The sequence below is a fragment of the Glandiceps talaboti genome, chromosome 4 (genome assembly GCF_964340395.1).
Source record: "Glandiceps talaboti chromosome 4, keGlaTala1.1, whole genome shotgun sequence".
Classification (NCBI taxonomy): Eukaryota; Metazoa; Hemichordata; class Enteropneusta; family Spengelidae; genus Glandiceps; species Glandiceps talaboti.
This window is the reverse complement of record NC_135552.1, coordinates 8,451,973-8,469,535: the sequence shown is the minus strand read 5'-3', so window position 1 is coordinate 8,469,535 and position 17,563 is coordinate 8,451,973. Positions and strand designations below refer to the sequence as shown.

The 17,563-nt window shown below is 37.4% G+C and overlaps 1 protein-coding gene across 1 annotated transcript; it reads right to left on the bottom strand.

The window, feature by feature from the left end:
- Positions 1-12,399: 12,399 nt before the first annotated feature.
- On the bottom strand, positions 12,400-16,963 carry LOC144434602 (D-beta-hydroxybutyrate dehydrogenase, mitochondrial-like). Its single transcript, XM_078123075.1, has 5 exons — positions 16,631-16,963; positions 15,055-15,267; positions 14,730-14,912; positions 13,954-14,091; positions 12,400-13,234 (listed from the first exon to the last, which is right to left on the bottom strand). Exons 1-5 carry the CDS (start codon positions 16,842-16,844, stop codon positions 12,876-12,878), a joined length of 1,107 nt encoding a protein of 368 aa, XP_077979201.1. The 5' UTR covers positions 16,845-16,963; the 3' UTR covers positions 12,400-12,875.
- Between the last annotated feature and the right edge of the window lie 600 nt (positions 16,964-17,563).

The following is a 17,563-nucleotide window of genomic DNA, read 5'->3' as shown; positions in this document are numbered from 1 at the left end:
AGACAGACAGACAGACAGACAGACAGACAGACAGACAGACAGAGAAATAAGAGGAGATGAGAGAGGTGGAGAGGGAAGGGAGAGACAGTGACCGACAGACTTGTTCATGTGAGAGATTAATAATGAGAAAGATCCCACCCTCTAATAGGGAGATGAGAGAATCTTGGAGAGAGAACGTGGCAGTTAAAAATCTGGTAGGAAGTGAAAGGCAAGCAAATTTTTCTTTTGATGTATACAACGACTCGGGCAGATATACTGCATTTGGATGTTCGTCTCTCTCAAATAATTCACAGCATTTTGCACAGCTAAAATACATCATGTATAAATTGTGTCGTCGTCGACCTTGATTACAAATTGCGAGATGATGTAAGAGAATCTTTTCAAAGTAATGAACCTAAGGGGTCCAATGTTTGTAGATAATATGACAGGTGATTTATCACGATGTGATGATTAACTGCTCGTGACCTTCAAATTACGTTGATCCATGTATGTTTATTTCATCATCTCAGATCACATCACAGTGTGTGTGCTAATCGATAACTAAATACAAATATCATTCCGGAATTGCATAATTAGTTTAATCAAATATATCATCTTCCCTTCCCTCTTGTTGCCTAGAACCTTTACCCATCTGCACGTCTGCTGTAAAAACAAGGCAGCGGGGATTCACAATATTTGAGGCTTGTGTCGACGCCAACTCTAGAACGTTCGTCTTACGGTAAAACTGTGCTAGTTAAAGACGTATCAAATAGCGACCTTTATATGGCTGTATTCAACATAAACCATGGTATGATTGAGTGCAATGTTTAAATATTGCAGTTTAATGGCTATAAATTATATGTAATATGACTGTGGATATTTTTATGCGTTCGTATGTTCTGATTTATTGTAACCTCGGGCTTGAATTCAGGTTTGTTTGAATGATGTCATGTTTTCACTTCAAGGCTCGTCCGAGGTTCGATTCTTGGCGTTCATCTAAATTTGTCATTATGCCGGAATGTACTACTGAGTGTATGGCATCTGCTGGAAGGGAAACAGTGGAGCAAACACATACAGCTGGTTATTGTTGATAATAAGGCAAGTTGAGAGATTCAAGGCAGGTTGAAAGTCCTCCCAGTCATGACTGCCATCCTGCCTTAGGTGCCAATGATATCCTTGCAGCACATTTTAGGCTCCAAGTTTTGATCCATAATGTATATTGGCATATTTAGGCACCTTACCTAGTATTAAACTAAAAGTCTTGCGACTTTCTGTAAATGAAAGGATATCTTATGAATTAACAATGTTTAATAAAAACTTTGATGTTGAACGAGGTAAAGTGCGTTGGTTTCATTCACTTTCACTTATCCGTATAATACGGAGCGGGAGTCGATCTGAATTTAGGCGGAAGTGACGTACGGGCTTTGGTATGGAACTTCTGTTAAACGCCACAGTATTATCAACTGTTTGTATTGTTATTCACTTACAATAGTAATAGAATCAGTCGATAAACGTTGAACGGAAGTTGCCTAGCAAGGCCTGTACGTCACTTCCGCCTAAATAAGTCAAATGAAATAGATTTGATAATAGGACCTTGGGTGAACTGCGTATCATCTTCCACAAGTGTATTGATAATCAAACAAAGAATATTTTAAGTGTGACATATTGGCCAATTACATTAAAAAATGTACTATAAAAATAATGTCATTGATGACAAGACATAAATCATTGATTTCTATAACATAATTATAATCTGCCATAGCACCCGTATTGTGAGTACACACCATTTCACAGTGTGTAGGTAACATCTGGATGTCACAACCTGATTTGATTCCATTGCAGCTGTTACATCTAGATGTAAACCATTGGTTGTACATCATAATCCATCTTGTCCAGTAAGGGACGTGGGCCTTTACTCGATTTTTCGAAGTTCGAGAGCATTCCCCCGTATAATTCATTTAAACACAGCTTTTCTACACGCATAATGACGTATTTTGTCCAGTCCGAATAAGGGACGCAGGTCTTATATCCGATTTTTTCTAACTTCTAGACAATGCCCCGTACAATAATACATTTTTCAGGATGTTATCCCAAATATTTGTTAATACTCGTGGAAACAGAGATTGCCTACTATTATTAAAAGGATATCATTTCTAGAAATATAACACCAGCCTGTTCAAGATTATTGTTTCACACATTTTCAGGGTTGTACATGCAGTGTAGATGCTCGGTATCATTGAACACATGTCAAACACAAATGGTGTATTATATACAAAAATGGACAATGATTTACGTGTGGTGAATTTGATTTCTTTATGGACATCTCTCCTACCTCTTTACACCCGTGACATTGTAAAAGAAAATTAATTATTCATATATGTTTAAATATATGAATAGTCGCCGTTGCGGGCGGCATACATAGCTGGCACAGAACTTCTCCGACTGCGATAGCACAGTATCACAGAGCACACGTAACTGAAAATACATGGAAGCTTTTGCCCAATTTTGTGTAATGAATGAAGGGCTACCATTTGAACATTGTACATTAGAGTTTGCAATGTACAATATTACAATTTGTATGTGTATGTATATATATATATATATATATATATATATATATATATATATATATATATATATATATATATATATATATATATATGTGTGTGTGTGTGTGTGTGTGTGTGTGTGTGTGTGTGTGTGCGTGCGCGCGCGCGTGCGTGCGTGCGTATGTATATATGTATGTATGTATGTATGTATGTATGTATGTATGTATGTATGTATGTATGTATGCATGCATGCATATATGTGTGTATGTATGTATGTATGTATGTATGTATGTATGTATGTATGTATGTATGTATGTATGTATGTTTGTTTGTCTTTGTGTATGCATGAATGCATGCATGCTTGCGCTCGCGCGTGTGATTGTATACACGATATCTCAAAAACAAGCTGATTGTAATGATATATATGGTACACACACTTGTAACAGTTACCACAAGAACTGGTCAGATTTTGAAGAGAAGTCATGAATGATGAGAACTCATGAAGTAGATAGACTCATACCAATGATACCATACAGAAACACAATTCAGTACAGTACAGTACACTACAGCATTGTTGTTGACAATGAATGATAACAACTTCCTCATTTTATTCCTACAAATCTGACATAATATAAAGGAATCCAAAGTCCTTAAAAAAAGTCGGTGACCGTCTTTAAAATTCAAATGTAAGCCTTCTATCTTTGGTCAATGATCACACCGTGAGTCATGCCATATATTAGACAATGCAAATTTACAAGAAAAAACAAAGATATGAATAATTATTTACAACCTCTCTTAAATTATACCATGCACAAACCGAGATGAACAAAAAATATGGAACATATCCGACAGCACTGGTCGTTCTAGGTCATGATAACGCGTCGTCTACGTCTCAGTGTCATGACAACGCGTGTCACGTCACTACTGGTTTTGCTGTGTTCGAATGTGAATCAAAACGTTCGATCAAAATTGCCATTCCTTTCCCTGATTTTTATATGTGATATTACCGGAACTGGTGTAATTATGTTAATCTCCCAACATGTCTCCTCATTAACATCTAAATATATCCCGATATAAGTACGTCCAACGATGATTATTTAGTATTATTTTATTGCAGTAAAGTAAGCTAATCAGCGGCGTTAACTTAGTCTATACCCGCCCGGGGCGGGGGGGGGGGGGGGGCGGAGTTCGATTTGCACAATCATAATCATGATCTATCGATCACAATAATGATTTCACGTTTGATAAATATCAATCACAATCATGATTGGTAATCACAATAATCATGACGTGATTACAAGATGGCGGACAACGTGATATCATGAGAGGGTCGCGCGCTTGACATGTCGACAGCAAGTTAGGGGTAGACCATTCGATATCCTGGGGGGGGGGGCTTGGAAGATTGATGGAGAGTCATTATTTTTTTTCCCACCTGCTTACCTGAGAATTATTTTTTTTCTCCTTCGCCTATGCTGCCAACTTTTTTTTCTTTGCTTTTTTGAGATATCCGGATTCTTTTTTACGTCAATGTTGAAAATCTACATCTGTTGCCACAATTTTCTGTTTGGTTTTCGCACAGGGTAATACAGAGAGTAATAAGATGTTGTTCTATCACATACAGATTTTATTTAGAAAACTACATATTTCATACATGTTTGATTTTCAATTAAATAAACATCATTGACAGTTTTTATGCCATGGTATGATGACACACTGAAAATACAAATCGGAAACTTGATTGGTGAGCTCAGACATTCAGATAGATCGGTCAGTTTCTCCAGCTTGGGGGGATAGGGGGGGGGGGGATGTCAGTATTTTTTTCCATTGGGCCAACAAGAAGTCACTGACCCCTGTGAATAAAGTTTCATTGCATCTGACAGTAAGCTGTAGAGGGAAGAGCTTTGAGACTGGGATATGTCCACCTCCTGTGTGAGTCGAGTGTGTGTGTGTGTGTGTGTGTGTGTGTGTGTGTGTGTGTGTGTGTGTGTGTGTGTGTGTGTGTGTGTGTCTGTGTGTGTGTGTGTGTGTCTGTGTGTGTGTGAATGGGGGGGGGGAAGGGTTCTAGGGTGTCTCCCCCTAGAAGCCCTGGAGGATTTCTACTTCTAAAGGCAATGTTTAGGCTATTCACAGACACTTTCAGACAATAATTTGCAAACTTTACAAGACAGCCCTAACATGAAAAAAGCAACTACGTGAGGTTGAAACATTTTTGAAATAAAGTTTCATAGCATCTTGACACTAAGAGGTGGAGGAAAGACCTTTGATTTGAGACTGGAACATGTCTCCCCCTAGAAGCCCTGGAGGTTTTTACTTCTAAAGGCAATGTTTAGGCTATTCACAAACACTTTTCAGACAATAATTTGCAAGCTTTACAAGACAGCTCTAACATGTAAAAAGCAACTACATAAGGTTGAATCATTTTTGAAATAAAGTTTCATAGCATCTTGACAGTAAGAGGTGGAGGGAAGAACTTTGATTTGAGGCTTGGACATGTCTACCTCTTACGGGGGGGGGGGTTCCTAGGGGTCTCCCCTAGAAGCCTTTCAAGTTTTTTTTACCAATTTTGGTGAATCGTATTGTGGGTTTAACGAATGAGTGGCCTCTGGGGTGATGGAGTCCAAGGGGTCCCCCCTGCCAGATCTGCAGTTTTTTGTTTCTATTTAGGCAATTTTTAGGTTATTCATAGCCTCTGAGATATATATTGCCAAGCATTGAAAAGCTAAAGTAAATAAAACTTTTTAAATAAGTTTTCCATGTTATAAAAGTGGGCCTGTAACATTGGTATAGGGGCATTGATATTGCATGTATAGTAAAGTTACTGATGTGTGAGAGCACTTTAGGAGGTCATACCTAGTGTACAATAGAAACTTGAATTTGAGTTGTGGTGTCGATACATGTAGTGTTCGAAATAGGAAGTATTACCCCTTCTGACAAATTCATACTGAAGAGACTAGAACAATTTAGATTAAGTTCTTTTATAAACTATCCAATAGTATGAAGATTACCATTACAAAACCTTCAAGTTCACTTTTGCCCCAAAGTGCAAGATAAGTGAAGCACTGATTGTGAAACAGCCAAACACTTACATGGCATGGTCTGTAACTAGTGTAGTAGCTAGGTAATACATGTATTATATGTATAATTTTATGTATAGTTATGTTTGAACCTTTACATGAAGTAATATTTAAACCATTTATGAAAGAAACAGAGACAAGAACAAATATATATATATACCACAGGCTAACGAAACTGTATTGGTCCCTGACATGTGTTTGAAAATGTTTCTCGTGATTTGACAAGTGTCCTGGTTGGAGAGGTACGAGCAGGTTGAACAGTATTCTCGAACATGTGCATCATTTCCCTGCCAAGAATTTTTTTTTTCTAGCAGCAGTGGTCCATCTTTTGTTTTCCATCACCCACTCATATCCGGATTTTTTTTTAAAGCAAATCCATTTGGCATCTTTTTTTCCCCCGAAATCTTCCAAGCCCCCCCCCAGGATATCAAATGGTCCACCCCTTAGAAATGATGGAAACATTATGTAAATAAATTGTGTTCGATCAGATCAGATTGGTAATTTGTTATCATTATAATTATTTTTGACGATGTAAAATTATTCAATATATAAGAAATCTGTGAAAATGTTTACATGTAAGTAATCATGATCGTGATTGAGCGTTTTGTTTACACGAGAAATGACGTCAGATTAATCATAATCATGTTTGGGCAAATCAAACGTGCCCCAGCTGGTCTATACTGTGTTCGCATTCTGTACAAGTACTTACAGACTAATGCATGCTAAACACAGAATGTAGAATGTAACATACGTGTACGTCGTTGGTGGCGCTCCAATATAGTCTACGCTAAATACAAACATTATAGTCTTACATGGTCCACCTGAAGATTCTTCGAACGCCCCTACAGTTCCTACCACTGCACCGTTACATATATAGTAACACCACAAAATGGGCCGAAAGACTTTTTTCTCAAAATTAAAGGCACTTGCAATGAGTCATGAATTCTATACAGTTCATGCAATGGAATGAACGTCGCCTAAGCTTCTACATAACATTTATTGCTAGCAAATGAAAGCATGTCATTCATTGAACTCTCCCCCAGTAATTGTTACAATTTACTTGATCCACCCTTTAATTCCAATGCTACCATGGTCAGAGTTCTTCTTCAATTCTTTGGTTTCCCTACATTCAACTGAAGACCACAGTATAAAACTAAGACATTGGTAGTAGCATTCATAATTTTTGATATAATTATAATCACGCCAATCAATGATATGTCACCAAAACAAGCTACATCTTTGGGCATTATTCATAATTTATACTTTTTTGTAGTCTTCGGATTAAGTAAGCAAAATAGCGGAAAGGGCACTTCCCCGAGGAGCACTCGTATTATGTACATATACTCGTAGTTTCAGAGACAATTATAAACAATATAAGGTAAAGATAGTGTCTGATGAATATCAGTTATTTTATACTAGAAATGGTGAATTTTGAATCGCATTTAGCATTTCGTTGAAATTACCAGATATTATATAAATAGTGATCACAGCTCTTACATCCTGTGCATACCCACCCCAAGCCTAGTGATTAAAATTTGCGGCACTATGATTTGGCGCACTTTTTAATCTTACCAATCTATCATCATCTGTCCCATGCATGCGTTTGTGTTCTGTGACACTATAAGCACTAATCACTGCGGCCAACCGTACATTCCTTGCGAAACTTTTTATATGTACAAAATGGCTACCTGGAGGAACGCCACTTTTGACATGATGTAGTTTTAGAACACCCCACTTGAATCCTGTAGAGAGGGTAACTTTATCAGTGGTGTTGCCGTCCATCCAAACACTTACAGTATCACAATCGTTGCATGCGAATGTACCGATCAATACATATGCCAGGTTTTGTCGGTATGGCTTAATGTTAATTTCAAAGGTGATTATGCTGGTACTGTTGTCCCCGTAGGGCACCGGTACCCACGACCATTTTTTGTCCTCGCGAAGATTCTTGGGAATTGCACTACTGGGTAGAGATCTCTTCCATCCATTATTTTCCACAGGAATAAGAGGATGCATATTTCCAGTTGCAGACAACATCGTTGACCAACACTGCGCTTCTGTTACAATTGTTTCATTGAATAGAGCAAGTGGTAGTATTTTCTTCTTTGGTCGTGTTTTTGTGGTACTAGTATTTGAACTCTGATCTGTGGATTTCTCTAACCTTACAGCTACTGTTTCGATTACGTTATTGAACATTTTGGCCAAAAGGTGTCCAACGATGGTGTGGTATTTGATACTTGGATGGGAACAGGAAAGTGGACTACGTAGATCCTTTCGTTTTTCGCGTTCTTTTAATCTACATAAAGCACTTTGCATGTTTAGAGAAGGGATATTATAATAGTCACTTAAAGGCTTGCTACAGTTTTCCTCAGAGCTCATACACACCTCACTCCCAAAACCCATCACGAAATTAGCGTAAGCTAGCTGTGGTCCCTTCGGGATGCTCAACATTTTTCTGGTGAATTCTTCTTGTGGTGAACAGCCATAATTGAAATTAAAGTCGTTATACGCAAACTCCCAAAGAATGATGTCTAATTCAGTCAAGTTTAAATGATTTTCTATGCAGTATGTGCTGAACAAACTTCCAGTAGCACCAATCGCGCCATTCTGAAGTACAACTGGTGTCTTTAAAACGTAGCTCAGCATTTCTCGAAGTTGTTCTGCGTATAAATATTTGAAGCCAACACCCATGGCAGTCGATATCGATCCACCGCTTACTCCGATCACAAACTCTCGTTTGGTGAGGATAACATCCTCGATGTCATATTCCAGTGTCTGGAATGATGTCTTCAAACGAGGGATTTGAAACGCTCGTTTTATAGTTGTCTGATTAATGCCAAGTTCAAGAAGTTGTGTGTTAATCTTTTTATCAAGTTTAGTACTCCTACTCAGTAAGGTTTCTAAGTTCAATAGCAAATCGGTATTGTCATATTTGAAGTTCACACCACTTGCTTCTTTTGCGGTGAACTTCTCATGTGAACCCGTCTTTTGGGGTTTTAAAGGTAATGACTCGCTAACTCGTGGTGACTTTGAGTTGAAAGCTGTCAGATAAGTCCAAGTTGTCCAGCAAATTGTGACTGTTACGACCGTTCCCAATACAATTCTTCGATCCATGTTCAATCGACAGCCTCTGAGAGCGAGAGAGAGAGAGAGAGAGAGAGAGAGAGAGAGAGAGAGAGAGAAACACTTAGAAATCATGAATATTTTTGTCCATCAATTACATATGCATGTCTGTTGACTCCCACGAGCCATTGCGTGTCCATGACAACGACTGATAGCGAAAAATAATGAGGAAAAGGTTGGTAAGATTAAAAAAATGGCTCTCTCGATTTCATAGTTTACAATAATGTCTATATTTCCTGAAGAAGTATTGTCTTACTTTAAGCACGTAGACGGCACCTGCAACCAAAATCTCCATATATCTGAACTTGAAACCCAAGGGTTTTGAAATTTCAAATTTCGACAGTCGATACCATTGTTGGATGTGAATGTGCGGTGAATCTTTACATTGTAAAAATGGAACAAACTAAATGTAAACATTAACCAGAAACACTGGTCCTGGAACGTATGTACAGGAACACAACTGATATATAATGCGCTGTTGCGATAAACAGGGTCTTACCGGAATAAATATGTCGATCCTGGAACCACTGCGAGAAATACACATTCCAAAATAATCTAACACGATTGGGGCGATGTCAATCAATTTATGGAGAAACACAGTCTATTTAATCTTCTCATTATCCCTAAATATCTGTTCAAACCAACCTGTTATACCACTAGTACTAATGATGCATAAACACTGAATATAATCATGATCGATGGGTAAATTCATTAACAGGAACATCGTATGGTGTTGGATTACCGCCAAATTAGAATTCGTTTATTTATGATTTTGTTATATTTTATCAAGTAATCCCCATTATATCATGTTAAACATTATATAGTACGTAGTTATTTTAACCAAAGACACTTTTCTGTGTTCCAACAGTAATTCTTAATACTGTAACGAAACGTCCTGTATTTTACTACGTATTTCTGTTAGTAGCATAAGTAGGACATAGTTTAGGGAGCCTTCAGTATTTACGGGGGGGGGGGGGGTTAGGTCACATTTTACAAACCTGTTCTGGGGGGAGGGGTGTCATATTTTGCATTACAATGTTTGGGGGAGGGTCACATTTTATAATCCGTAGTTTTGTGACCAAATTCAAGATTCAATTATTGTCAGTTCTAGATGTAAAAGTGAGATGAGCACTCAACATTTATTTTTACGAGTACTTTACATGCAACAAAACAAAAATTGAAATACATATATTGAAAGAAATTTAAAATTGTTTAATAAAATGATGCGTTTTGTTGAGTGTACCCATCTCACCTTATCACTCACACTGCACGAGAATGTTGTTGTTAAAATATGATGGTGATGGTAGCAGTGATGATGATGATGATGATGATGATGATGATGATGATGATGATGATGATGATGATGATGATGATTTAGTTTTGAATGTCATAGAGAACACGGACAGTGATACATGTACTGACTCAAGTAGTAGCAGTGAGTCAGATTACAATGACACTGATAATGACAATACTGAAAGTGAACGTGATGATGATGACAATGATATCAGGGAACTTTTACACGTGACCAGTATGCACAACATGAAAGCACGTTTTATATACTAACTAGATTATGTATGATTATAAGAGAAAGGTAACTTGCCAGTCTTTTACTGTTTGTCACTTTATATGTAGAAATATCGCTTTCTAATACAGAGTCAAAATCATTTAATTTGTATGTATACATATAATGGAAATATTGATTAACGTTCAGTATATGCAATTGTCATGGGGAGGGTCATGTTTTACAAAATGGGACAAAAGGGAGGGTCACTTTTTACAAATGGAGAATGGTGGGAGGGTAGGTTTTACTTAACAGATCATGTGTGATTTCCTCCGGCCCCCCCCCTTGTAAATACTGAAGGCTCCCTTATTCACTTGGGTTTAGCGCAACGAACACCCAGGCGCATTTTTATCGGTCCGATTCGACCCTTTTAAAATTCTATAAGGGATGTTATATATAGGGATGAAAAGTCTGTATGTGTATGTGTGTGTGTGCGTGTGTCTGTCTGTGTAATCATGTTCTCAAAAACGGCTGGCTCAATTCAAATGAAATTTGGTACATGTGTCCTTTAGGGTAATGGCTAGAACTGATTAGATTTTGGTAAATATTTCATTAAAATTAGTGAGCTATTTACATAATTAATGGTTTTTGGTAATTAGGCTATATATCTTAAGGATGCACACTACAAATTCAATATCATTTGGTGCATACATTTGCGATACCAAAGCGCACCTGTCCTGAAAATATCACTGACGTATCTTTTAGTTTTAATGAGTTATTTGCATATTTTTTGGAATTAATTAGATCTATAACAACTCTTACTAAATGAGAGCTATGCTACAATGTATTCACAATCACATTGCATGTTGTGTTGGCCGTAAGATCACATCGGCAGGCAATTTATCGCCAAGATAAATTGATACGATCTCTTTACTATTTCATTCTCAAAACTGAAAATCTTTTTTGTACTTTGTTCCATACATGTTTGAAAGCGTGCATGAGAAGATCATCAGTCAAACAAGGCCTTCTTCAACTTCCCGGTCAAATCCCTTCCAAAAAACTCTGAACACGTTACACAAGCCATTTTTTTTATTATGGTCATTTAAAGCACATAACAATTCATCTTTTTGTGAAATTTGTACATTTTCCGGTCCATGTATCAGTATAAGATTCTGAACCCCAGTTTTTAGTTAAGAGCAGTAAAGTTTCTTGACCCTTAGATTTGACGTGGACAATTTTATGTAATCTGATTAGATAAGGTTCCTTGAACTTGACCAGCCTCCAGGTCAGACCTGGCGTACATGCTACTTTACTCTACAGGTCAGACAACCTTTAGTTATGATTGACAGGTGGTTTCGACCACAAATTGAAATGTTCTCAATTTCTAGTATTTTGATGGTTGTTTTCAGTTAGACCCATTCATATGCAAATTAACCTTTCTAGTGCTAGATTTCTGAGCTTCATGGGCAGATTTTGGAGCTCAGTCCCAGGTGCAGCTCATCGGATAAACTTAAATATAGTCAACGGTTAGAATGACATTTAACCCAGTCTACGTAAGAAGTTCAATGATTTATCCCCTATAATTTGTTTGGCATGTGGTGCAGCAACCCTATGTTGTAACTATTTCAATGGAGTGTTGTATTGGAGATATTCATGTCGAGTGTGTTATCTGGCGATCTTTGGGTCGTCAACCCATTTGTACAGACCCCCCCCCCCCCTCCCTGAATCATCGAATTCAGCGAAACATCGAACCGTCATCGAAAGATCAATGGTAACGCTACGATAGAAGATCAGCGGTAATGCTACGTGAGAAGACGACGTCAAAATATTATATTTATAATTTGGTTGTTGCAGACCGAAGCTCAACAAATCAACGGAAGTCAGTCATCACTTGGTGGCAGCTACTACATATTCATCGAAGACAACGAATTCTCCTGGCCCTATCCCCTAATTACACAATATCCCCATATGTGAGTGGTGTGGTTTAAAGTTTGCCCATTGTTATCACCCACATAGAACATAACACTGACATCGAACAACCAAAAAATACATAACAGGAAGAGGTATTTATTAGGAGTTTTAATCAATTAAACAGTTTTACTATACTGTTCTATTCAAAAACAAAACAAATAAAAAATGTGAAACATAGATCAAATTTGCATTAATAACTCATCAACCGCAGACTGTGCCTTTGGGACTAATTTCACAGAAAATCAAAGCCCTTCAAATCTCTCTAACCTTTGTCATATAGAAATTAGCTTCTGGTCCTTTTGAAATAATAAAAGAAATATAGGGGTTCACCATTTTGTTTTTGAGGAAATTGATAACCTTTTATATTCCCAGTTAACATAGTATTCAGCAGCCATATTGGATGGCAGCCATATTGGATTGTAAAATGGCTTAATTTTGATAATGTTTTGACCTTTATTTCAAAAATTAGTATGGTGACCCCTGATTCCCCCCTGATTTTAAATTAGAATGGGTTGGCATTTTCTTGAATGAAGTAACAGCAAAAGTTTAAAACAGTTTAGTTCTGAGTTGCTTTTCACATGAACAAGCCAAACATCCATTATATTGTAATGAGGAAAAAAAGATGTGAGGGCTACTCTTATACATGCACCCTGATTTGACTACAGATCACACACATAATCACTTATATTTGTCCTCCTTCACTGCAGCTGGTGCTACAATCTTAGGTGAAAATTTTTTATAAATCAAATGATCTCCAGTAATAGTAGGTAGACACTTTCTGACAAATAGCATGATCCAAGGACCTCTACCGTCGGTGTAACGAACCCTTGGATTGGTTGACAGCAGAGCATCTGTCATAGAATTAATGACTGGGGATAAATCCTCAAGGATGAATGGAGTTTTTGTTGTTGCAATTTGCATCATCTTGGTTCTGTAGGATTTTAGGTACTCTGCACCATAGTCTGCTTTTGCTGTTGATGGAACACTGCCCTCTATATCAGAAACCATATTATCCATTTGTTTTTCACCAAACATACCTGCAACATGGCATGGAAAAAATTACGTTATTGTTCCTTTTGCCCTTTGTTTGATTGATGAGAATGAACACAACAACCTCCTTTCTTCTTTTTAGAGTACTTTTGGCATTGTTTCTTGCCTGTATCTACACCTGAGAGGAACTATTAACGGAAATATTAATAGAATCCTCAAAATTAATCTGTAAATCAAAATTAGAAGACTTAGTCTCAATCTGATGTATGAATATGGCTCAGTTGCTTTATTTTCCTTAGTATAGTATCATTTGTTTTCATTTTTTTTGTTCTTGGAGTGCACACCTTCCCAACGATGTGCTTACTCCATTTCGATGATGCACTCCCATAGCAACAAAATCGAAAACAAAGTACAATATTCGAAGGAAATAGAGGTAAACAAAGCAGTCGAGCCATATTCCCACATCAGACTTTTAATCAGATTGCCTTATTCTCAGCACGTCTGTTGTACACAAACTCAAACATGATAATCATGGCACACAATCTTAGTCATAGTGTTTTTCAAATTTGATCCTTGAGGATTCAGAAAATGACTCATCAGAAAGCTTTCTTGATACATAAAACTAATTCTCTTGCCTCTCACTACAATTTAAGAATGAGAAAAGTGTAATCTTTTTCTTTTGACATTATTTGTTCTTGCTGAAGTTAAAGAAAATATGTTTCAGACTCTCTTTGTGAAAAACAAAACCAACTTCCTGGCAATATACCTGTTCTGAAGCCAGCTGAATCAATGATGGAAACTTTCACTCCCCACTGTTCCATCTCCATGCGAAGTCCATCATTGAAAAGTTCCATCCCACCTTTGGCTGCTGAATACACTGAATGTAAACCATGGGTCACTCGGCCTATGAGAAATCCATAAAAATATGAATGAATGAATGAATGAAAATATTACATATCAGTATTAGTACAAATGATAATCAAAATGGAAAGTTTCATATAATTCATGTTGTTTGATGTCAACCTTTAATAAGTCCATGGCATTCTGTCTGCCTTCCCTCTATATGTATGTCTCCCTCTCCATCTCTGTCTTCCTCTCCCTTACTTTCTATCTCTGTCTGTCTGTCTGTCTGTCTGTCCGTCTGTCTCTGACTCTCTGTATGTATGTATGTATGTATGTATGTATGTATGTATGTATGTATGTCTGTCTGTCTGTCTGTCTCTGTCTGTCTGTCTCTGTCTGTCTGTCTCTCTCTGTCTCTCTCTCTCTCTCTCTCTCTGTCTCTCTGTCTCTCTCTCTCTCTCTCTCTCTCTCTCTCTCTCTCTCTCTCTCTCTCTCTCTCTCTCTCTCTCTCTCTCTCTCTCTCTCCATGATTTTCCTGTCTACCTCTCCATCATCTTCTCCATCTAAACTTCTCTCCTGCCCGTCTTAGGAAGACTTCAGTATGGAGAGATATATATTCATATTTTGCACAAATATAAGCATACAATAAACAGTGCAATTCTTACATAAAATAACCAAATACAGTAAACAGCACCCTACCTGCTATACTTCCTACATTGACAATTCTACCTTTACTGTGTCGTATCATTGGTATGAATGCTTTGGTGACACGCATATGACCTGTACAATTTACTTCCATTATTTTCTCAATGGTTGGCATTGGTGTCAATTCAAATTCTGCTAAACACAGAAGCCCGGCATTGTTGACCAAACCCCATAACTCTAGAAATATACAAAAGGATTAAAAATATCAAGCCTTCATAGAAGATATACCCCTCCAACGATTGGGGATTGTTTATGGCAAAGTTACCATATGTACAAATTCAATCTTTGATAATATGCTCTAGATCTCCAGTATACATACCTTCACCATCCAAATACTTTTCAACTTCTTTTAAAGCATTGTCAACTTGTTCTTGGTTAGTGATATCTAACTGCAGTGTCTTCAAGCGATCTGAACATGTCTTGACCAAGTTTTGGTCTCCCTCTCCTCCTTTAAACAAACATGCTGCAAATACTCGAAAACCAAGACTGTCTAGATGAACGGCCAAGCTGTAACCAAACCCACTATCACAACCTATAAATAATGGAACAAGTCTGAATTTTTTTGATGGTGTTTATGAATCTGTATATGTAAAATGACATGTTTACTTTTGCTCTTGATTACGTACCATAGTGAATGAACTATGGAAATGCATTCACACAGGATTGACTCTTCTGTTTGTGGAAAAATATGGGGTAGGGGGAAAGGGACAATAATTCTAAACATTGTTGTAAGGAATGACTCGTGTGGTACAGGAACTGGGTTTTAGGGCCTATCACTTTTGACTGGCTTTGTATTTGGGGTGGGCTGATGGTCATTTTAGTCTGAGACAACTAATTGTCTGAATTATAGTCAACATATGTGCCAGGTGGGTGCACTGGAGAATGGTCATTTGAGAAAAAAATGTATTTTGAGTGGGACGATTATTTTCGAATGTATACAAATGGTAAAGACTTCATTTCAAAACCACATGTAATATTTCTCGGTGAAGTGACTCTTGTTCTGTCATTTCTAGAATTTCCTCATAACATGATGGACATAGCTTATTTCAAAAAAATTCTCAAAGCATGTCATACCATTTAAAATTAGGAAAAATTATCATATATTCATTTTATGTGACAGAACACCATGTACTAGTATCTGTGCAATGAAAAGTAAGCTATATATTACCATATTCTTTGTTTTCAACATGTATTTAATATTTATAATCAGTATTTACCAGTTATAAATGTCTGTGCAATAAAACCTGTCAAGAGATTTATTTTCAGCTCACCAAGTTACGATATCATCCCAGTATCTGGTATGCTTTCACTGACTGACATACATGTATCATCTACACCGTGATATTCTAGATGAGTTGATCCTATTTGGTCAGACTTTGCCCTCGAGCTCCTGTGTGGCTTCAGCTGTTTATTTCTTTAACCGAGTTATTCCTTACTACAATTGTTTTCATGTAACAGAACTCAATGTACTAGTAACAGTTTGATCAATTTGAGTTACAGATTGTTATGGTCTACTGTACTGGCTTCAGAAACTACATATGTCAAATGTGTATGCATTTTCATAGGGGTTATATGTATATGCAATATGCACTGAAAAATTCTAACAGAAAAAAATACTGTGTTAATAAATAACTTGCATAATCGTGTATATATAAGTGAGTTCTATACTTCAGTGTTAGCAAAAAATTTGAGTAGGCCCCCCCCCTCCCTTTCACTCCCCAGTTCTTGAGTGACCCCCACATATTCCTCCGACCCCCCCGGTAATAAATAATGACGACTCCCTAATCCTACGGTAATTCGGGAATATGGTCATATGTAGAGTTGAGGAACACATTGCAGAAAACAATTCAAACTAAAATGTTTATAGAGACATAATATATATAGGCTTAGCTCACCTGTGATAAGAACAGCTTTCCGACCCACATCTAACTGCTTTGTTGGGTCAGTCGATATAACCTTGAACACTGCACTGGATAACAAACAGAGACAAGCCGACCACAAACCGAACGTCCCATGTCCAAGAGAAAACAGAGAGGCACATGTGATGTAAACACACCCAGCGAATAGGATATAAGATAAGATGCGAAGCATGGCTCGGATTTCTGCCATCACCTGAGTATTATGTGTATCTGGTCTGCCGTAGCTGTAGTTTTACGTTACATGAAGTTAATCATGTAACATGTATTGTTACACATTGACTATTGATATTTACTATCACGAACGATCGAGCGATCTCTAGTCACTGAGTAAACTAGACGCAAGTAGGTCATTACATATACGTACGCATTCTCGCAAACCAGAGGCTGAGCTGTTATTTCTGTCCCGACACTGCGCGTCTTGGACGGTGCCGTAAAAGAGGCTGTGGTTTACGACGATGGTCATACGAGGTCTGCAGATAGTCGATTTTACGCTAATAAGTATGCATTGCGTGACAAACCTGAAAGTTATTCTATAGTGAAAGCTAAAATCAGGAAACAAAATGAGAACGTATAAACCATAAACACAAGTGAGTTTCGTCACCCACTATTTCTTGCGAGACTTCACGATTTTCGCGATTTTATTATTTTTCTCGAATACGTAAAAAAAAAGGTTTAGGGTCGGCGTGAAAAACTAGGCAGGGTCGGGTAACCGGAACCAAACAGGTTTTTATTTGGCCTAAGTGTCATGATGAAGTGGTCGACTACATAATTGAGTGTTAATTTGATTGAAAAATTCGTGGTTGTGTACACTAGGTTTAGCTAATGATGGTTTGTCGTGAGTCAACAATGATGACGCTTTCGGTCTAGTGATTTTATTGACAAATTTTATGCTTTAATTATCAAGTAAAA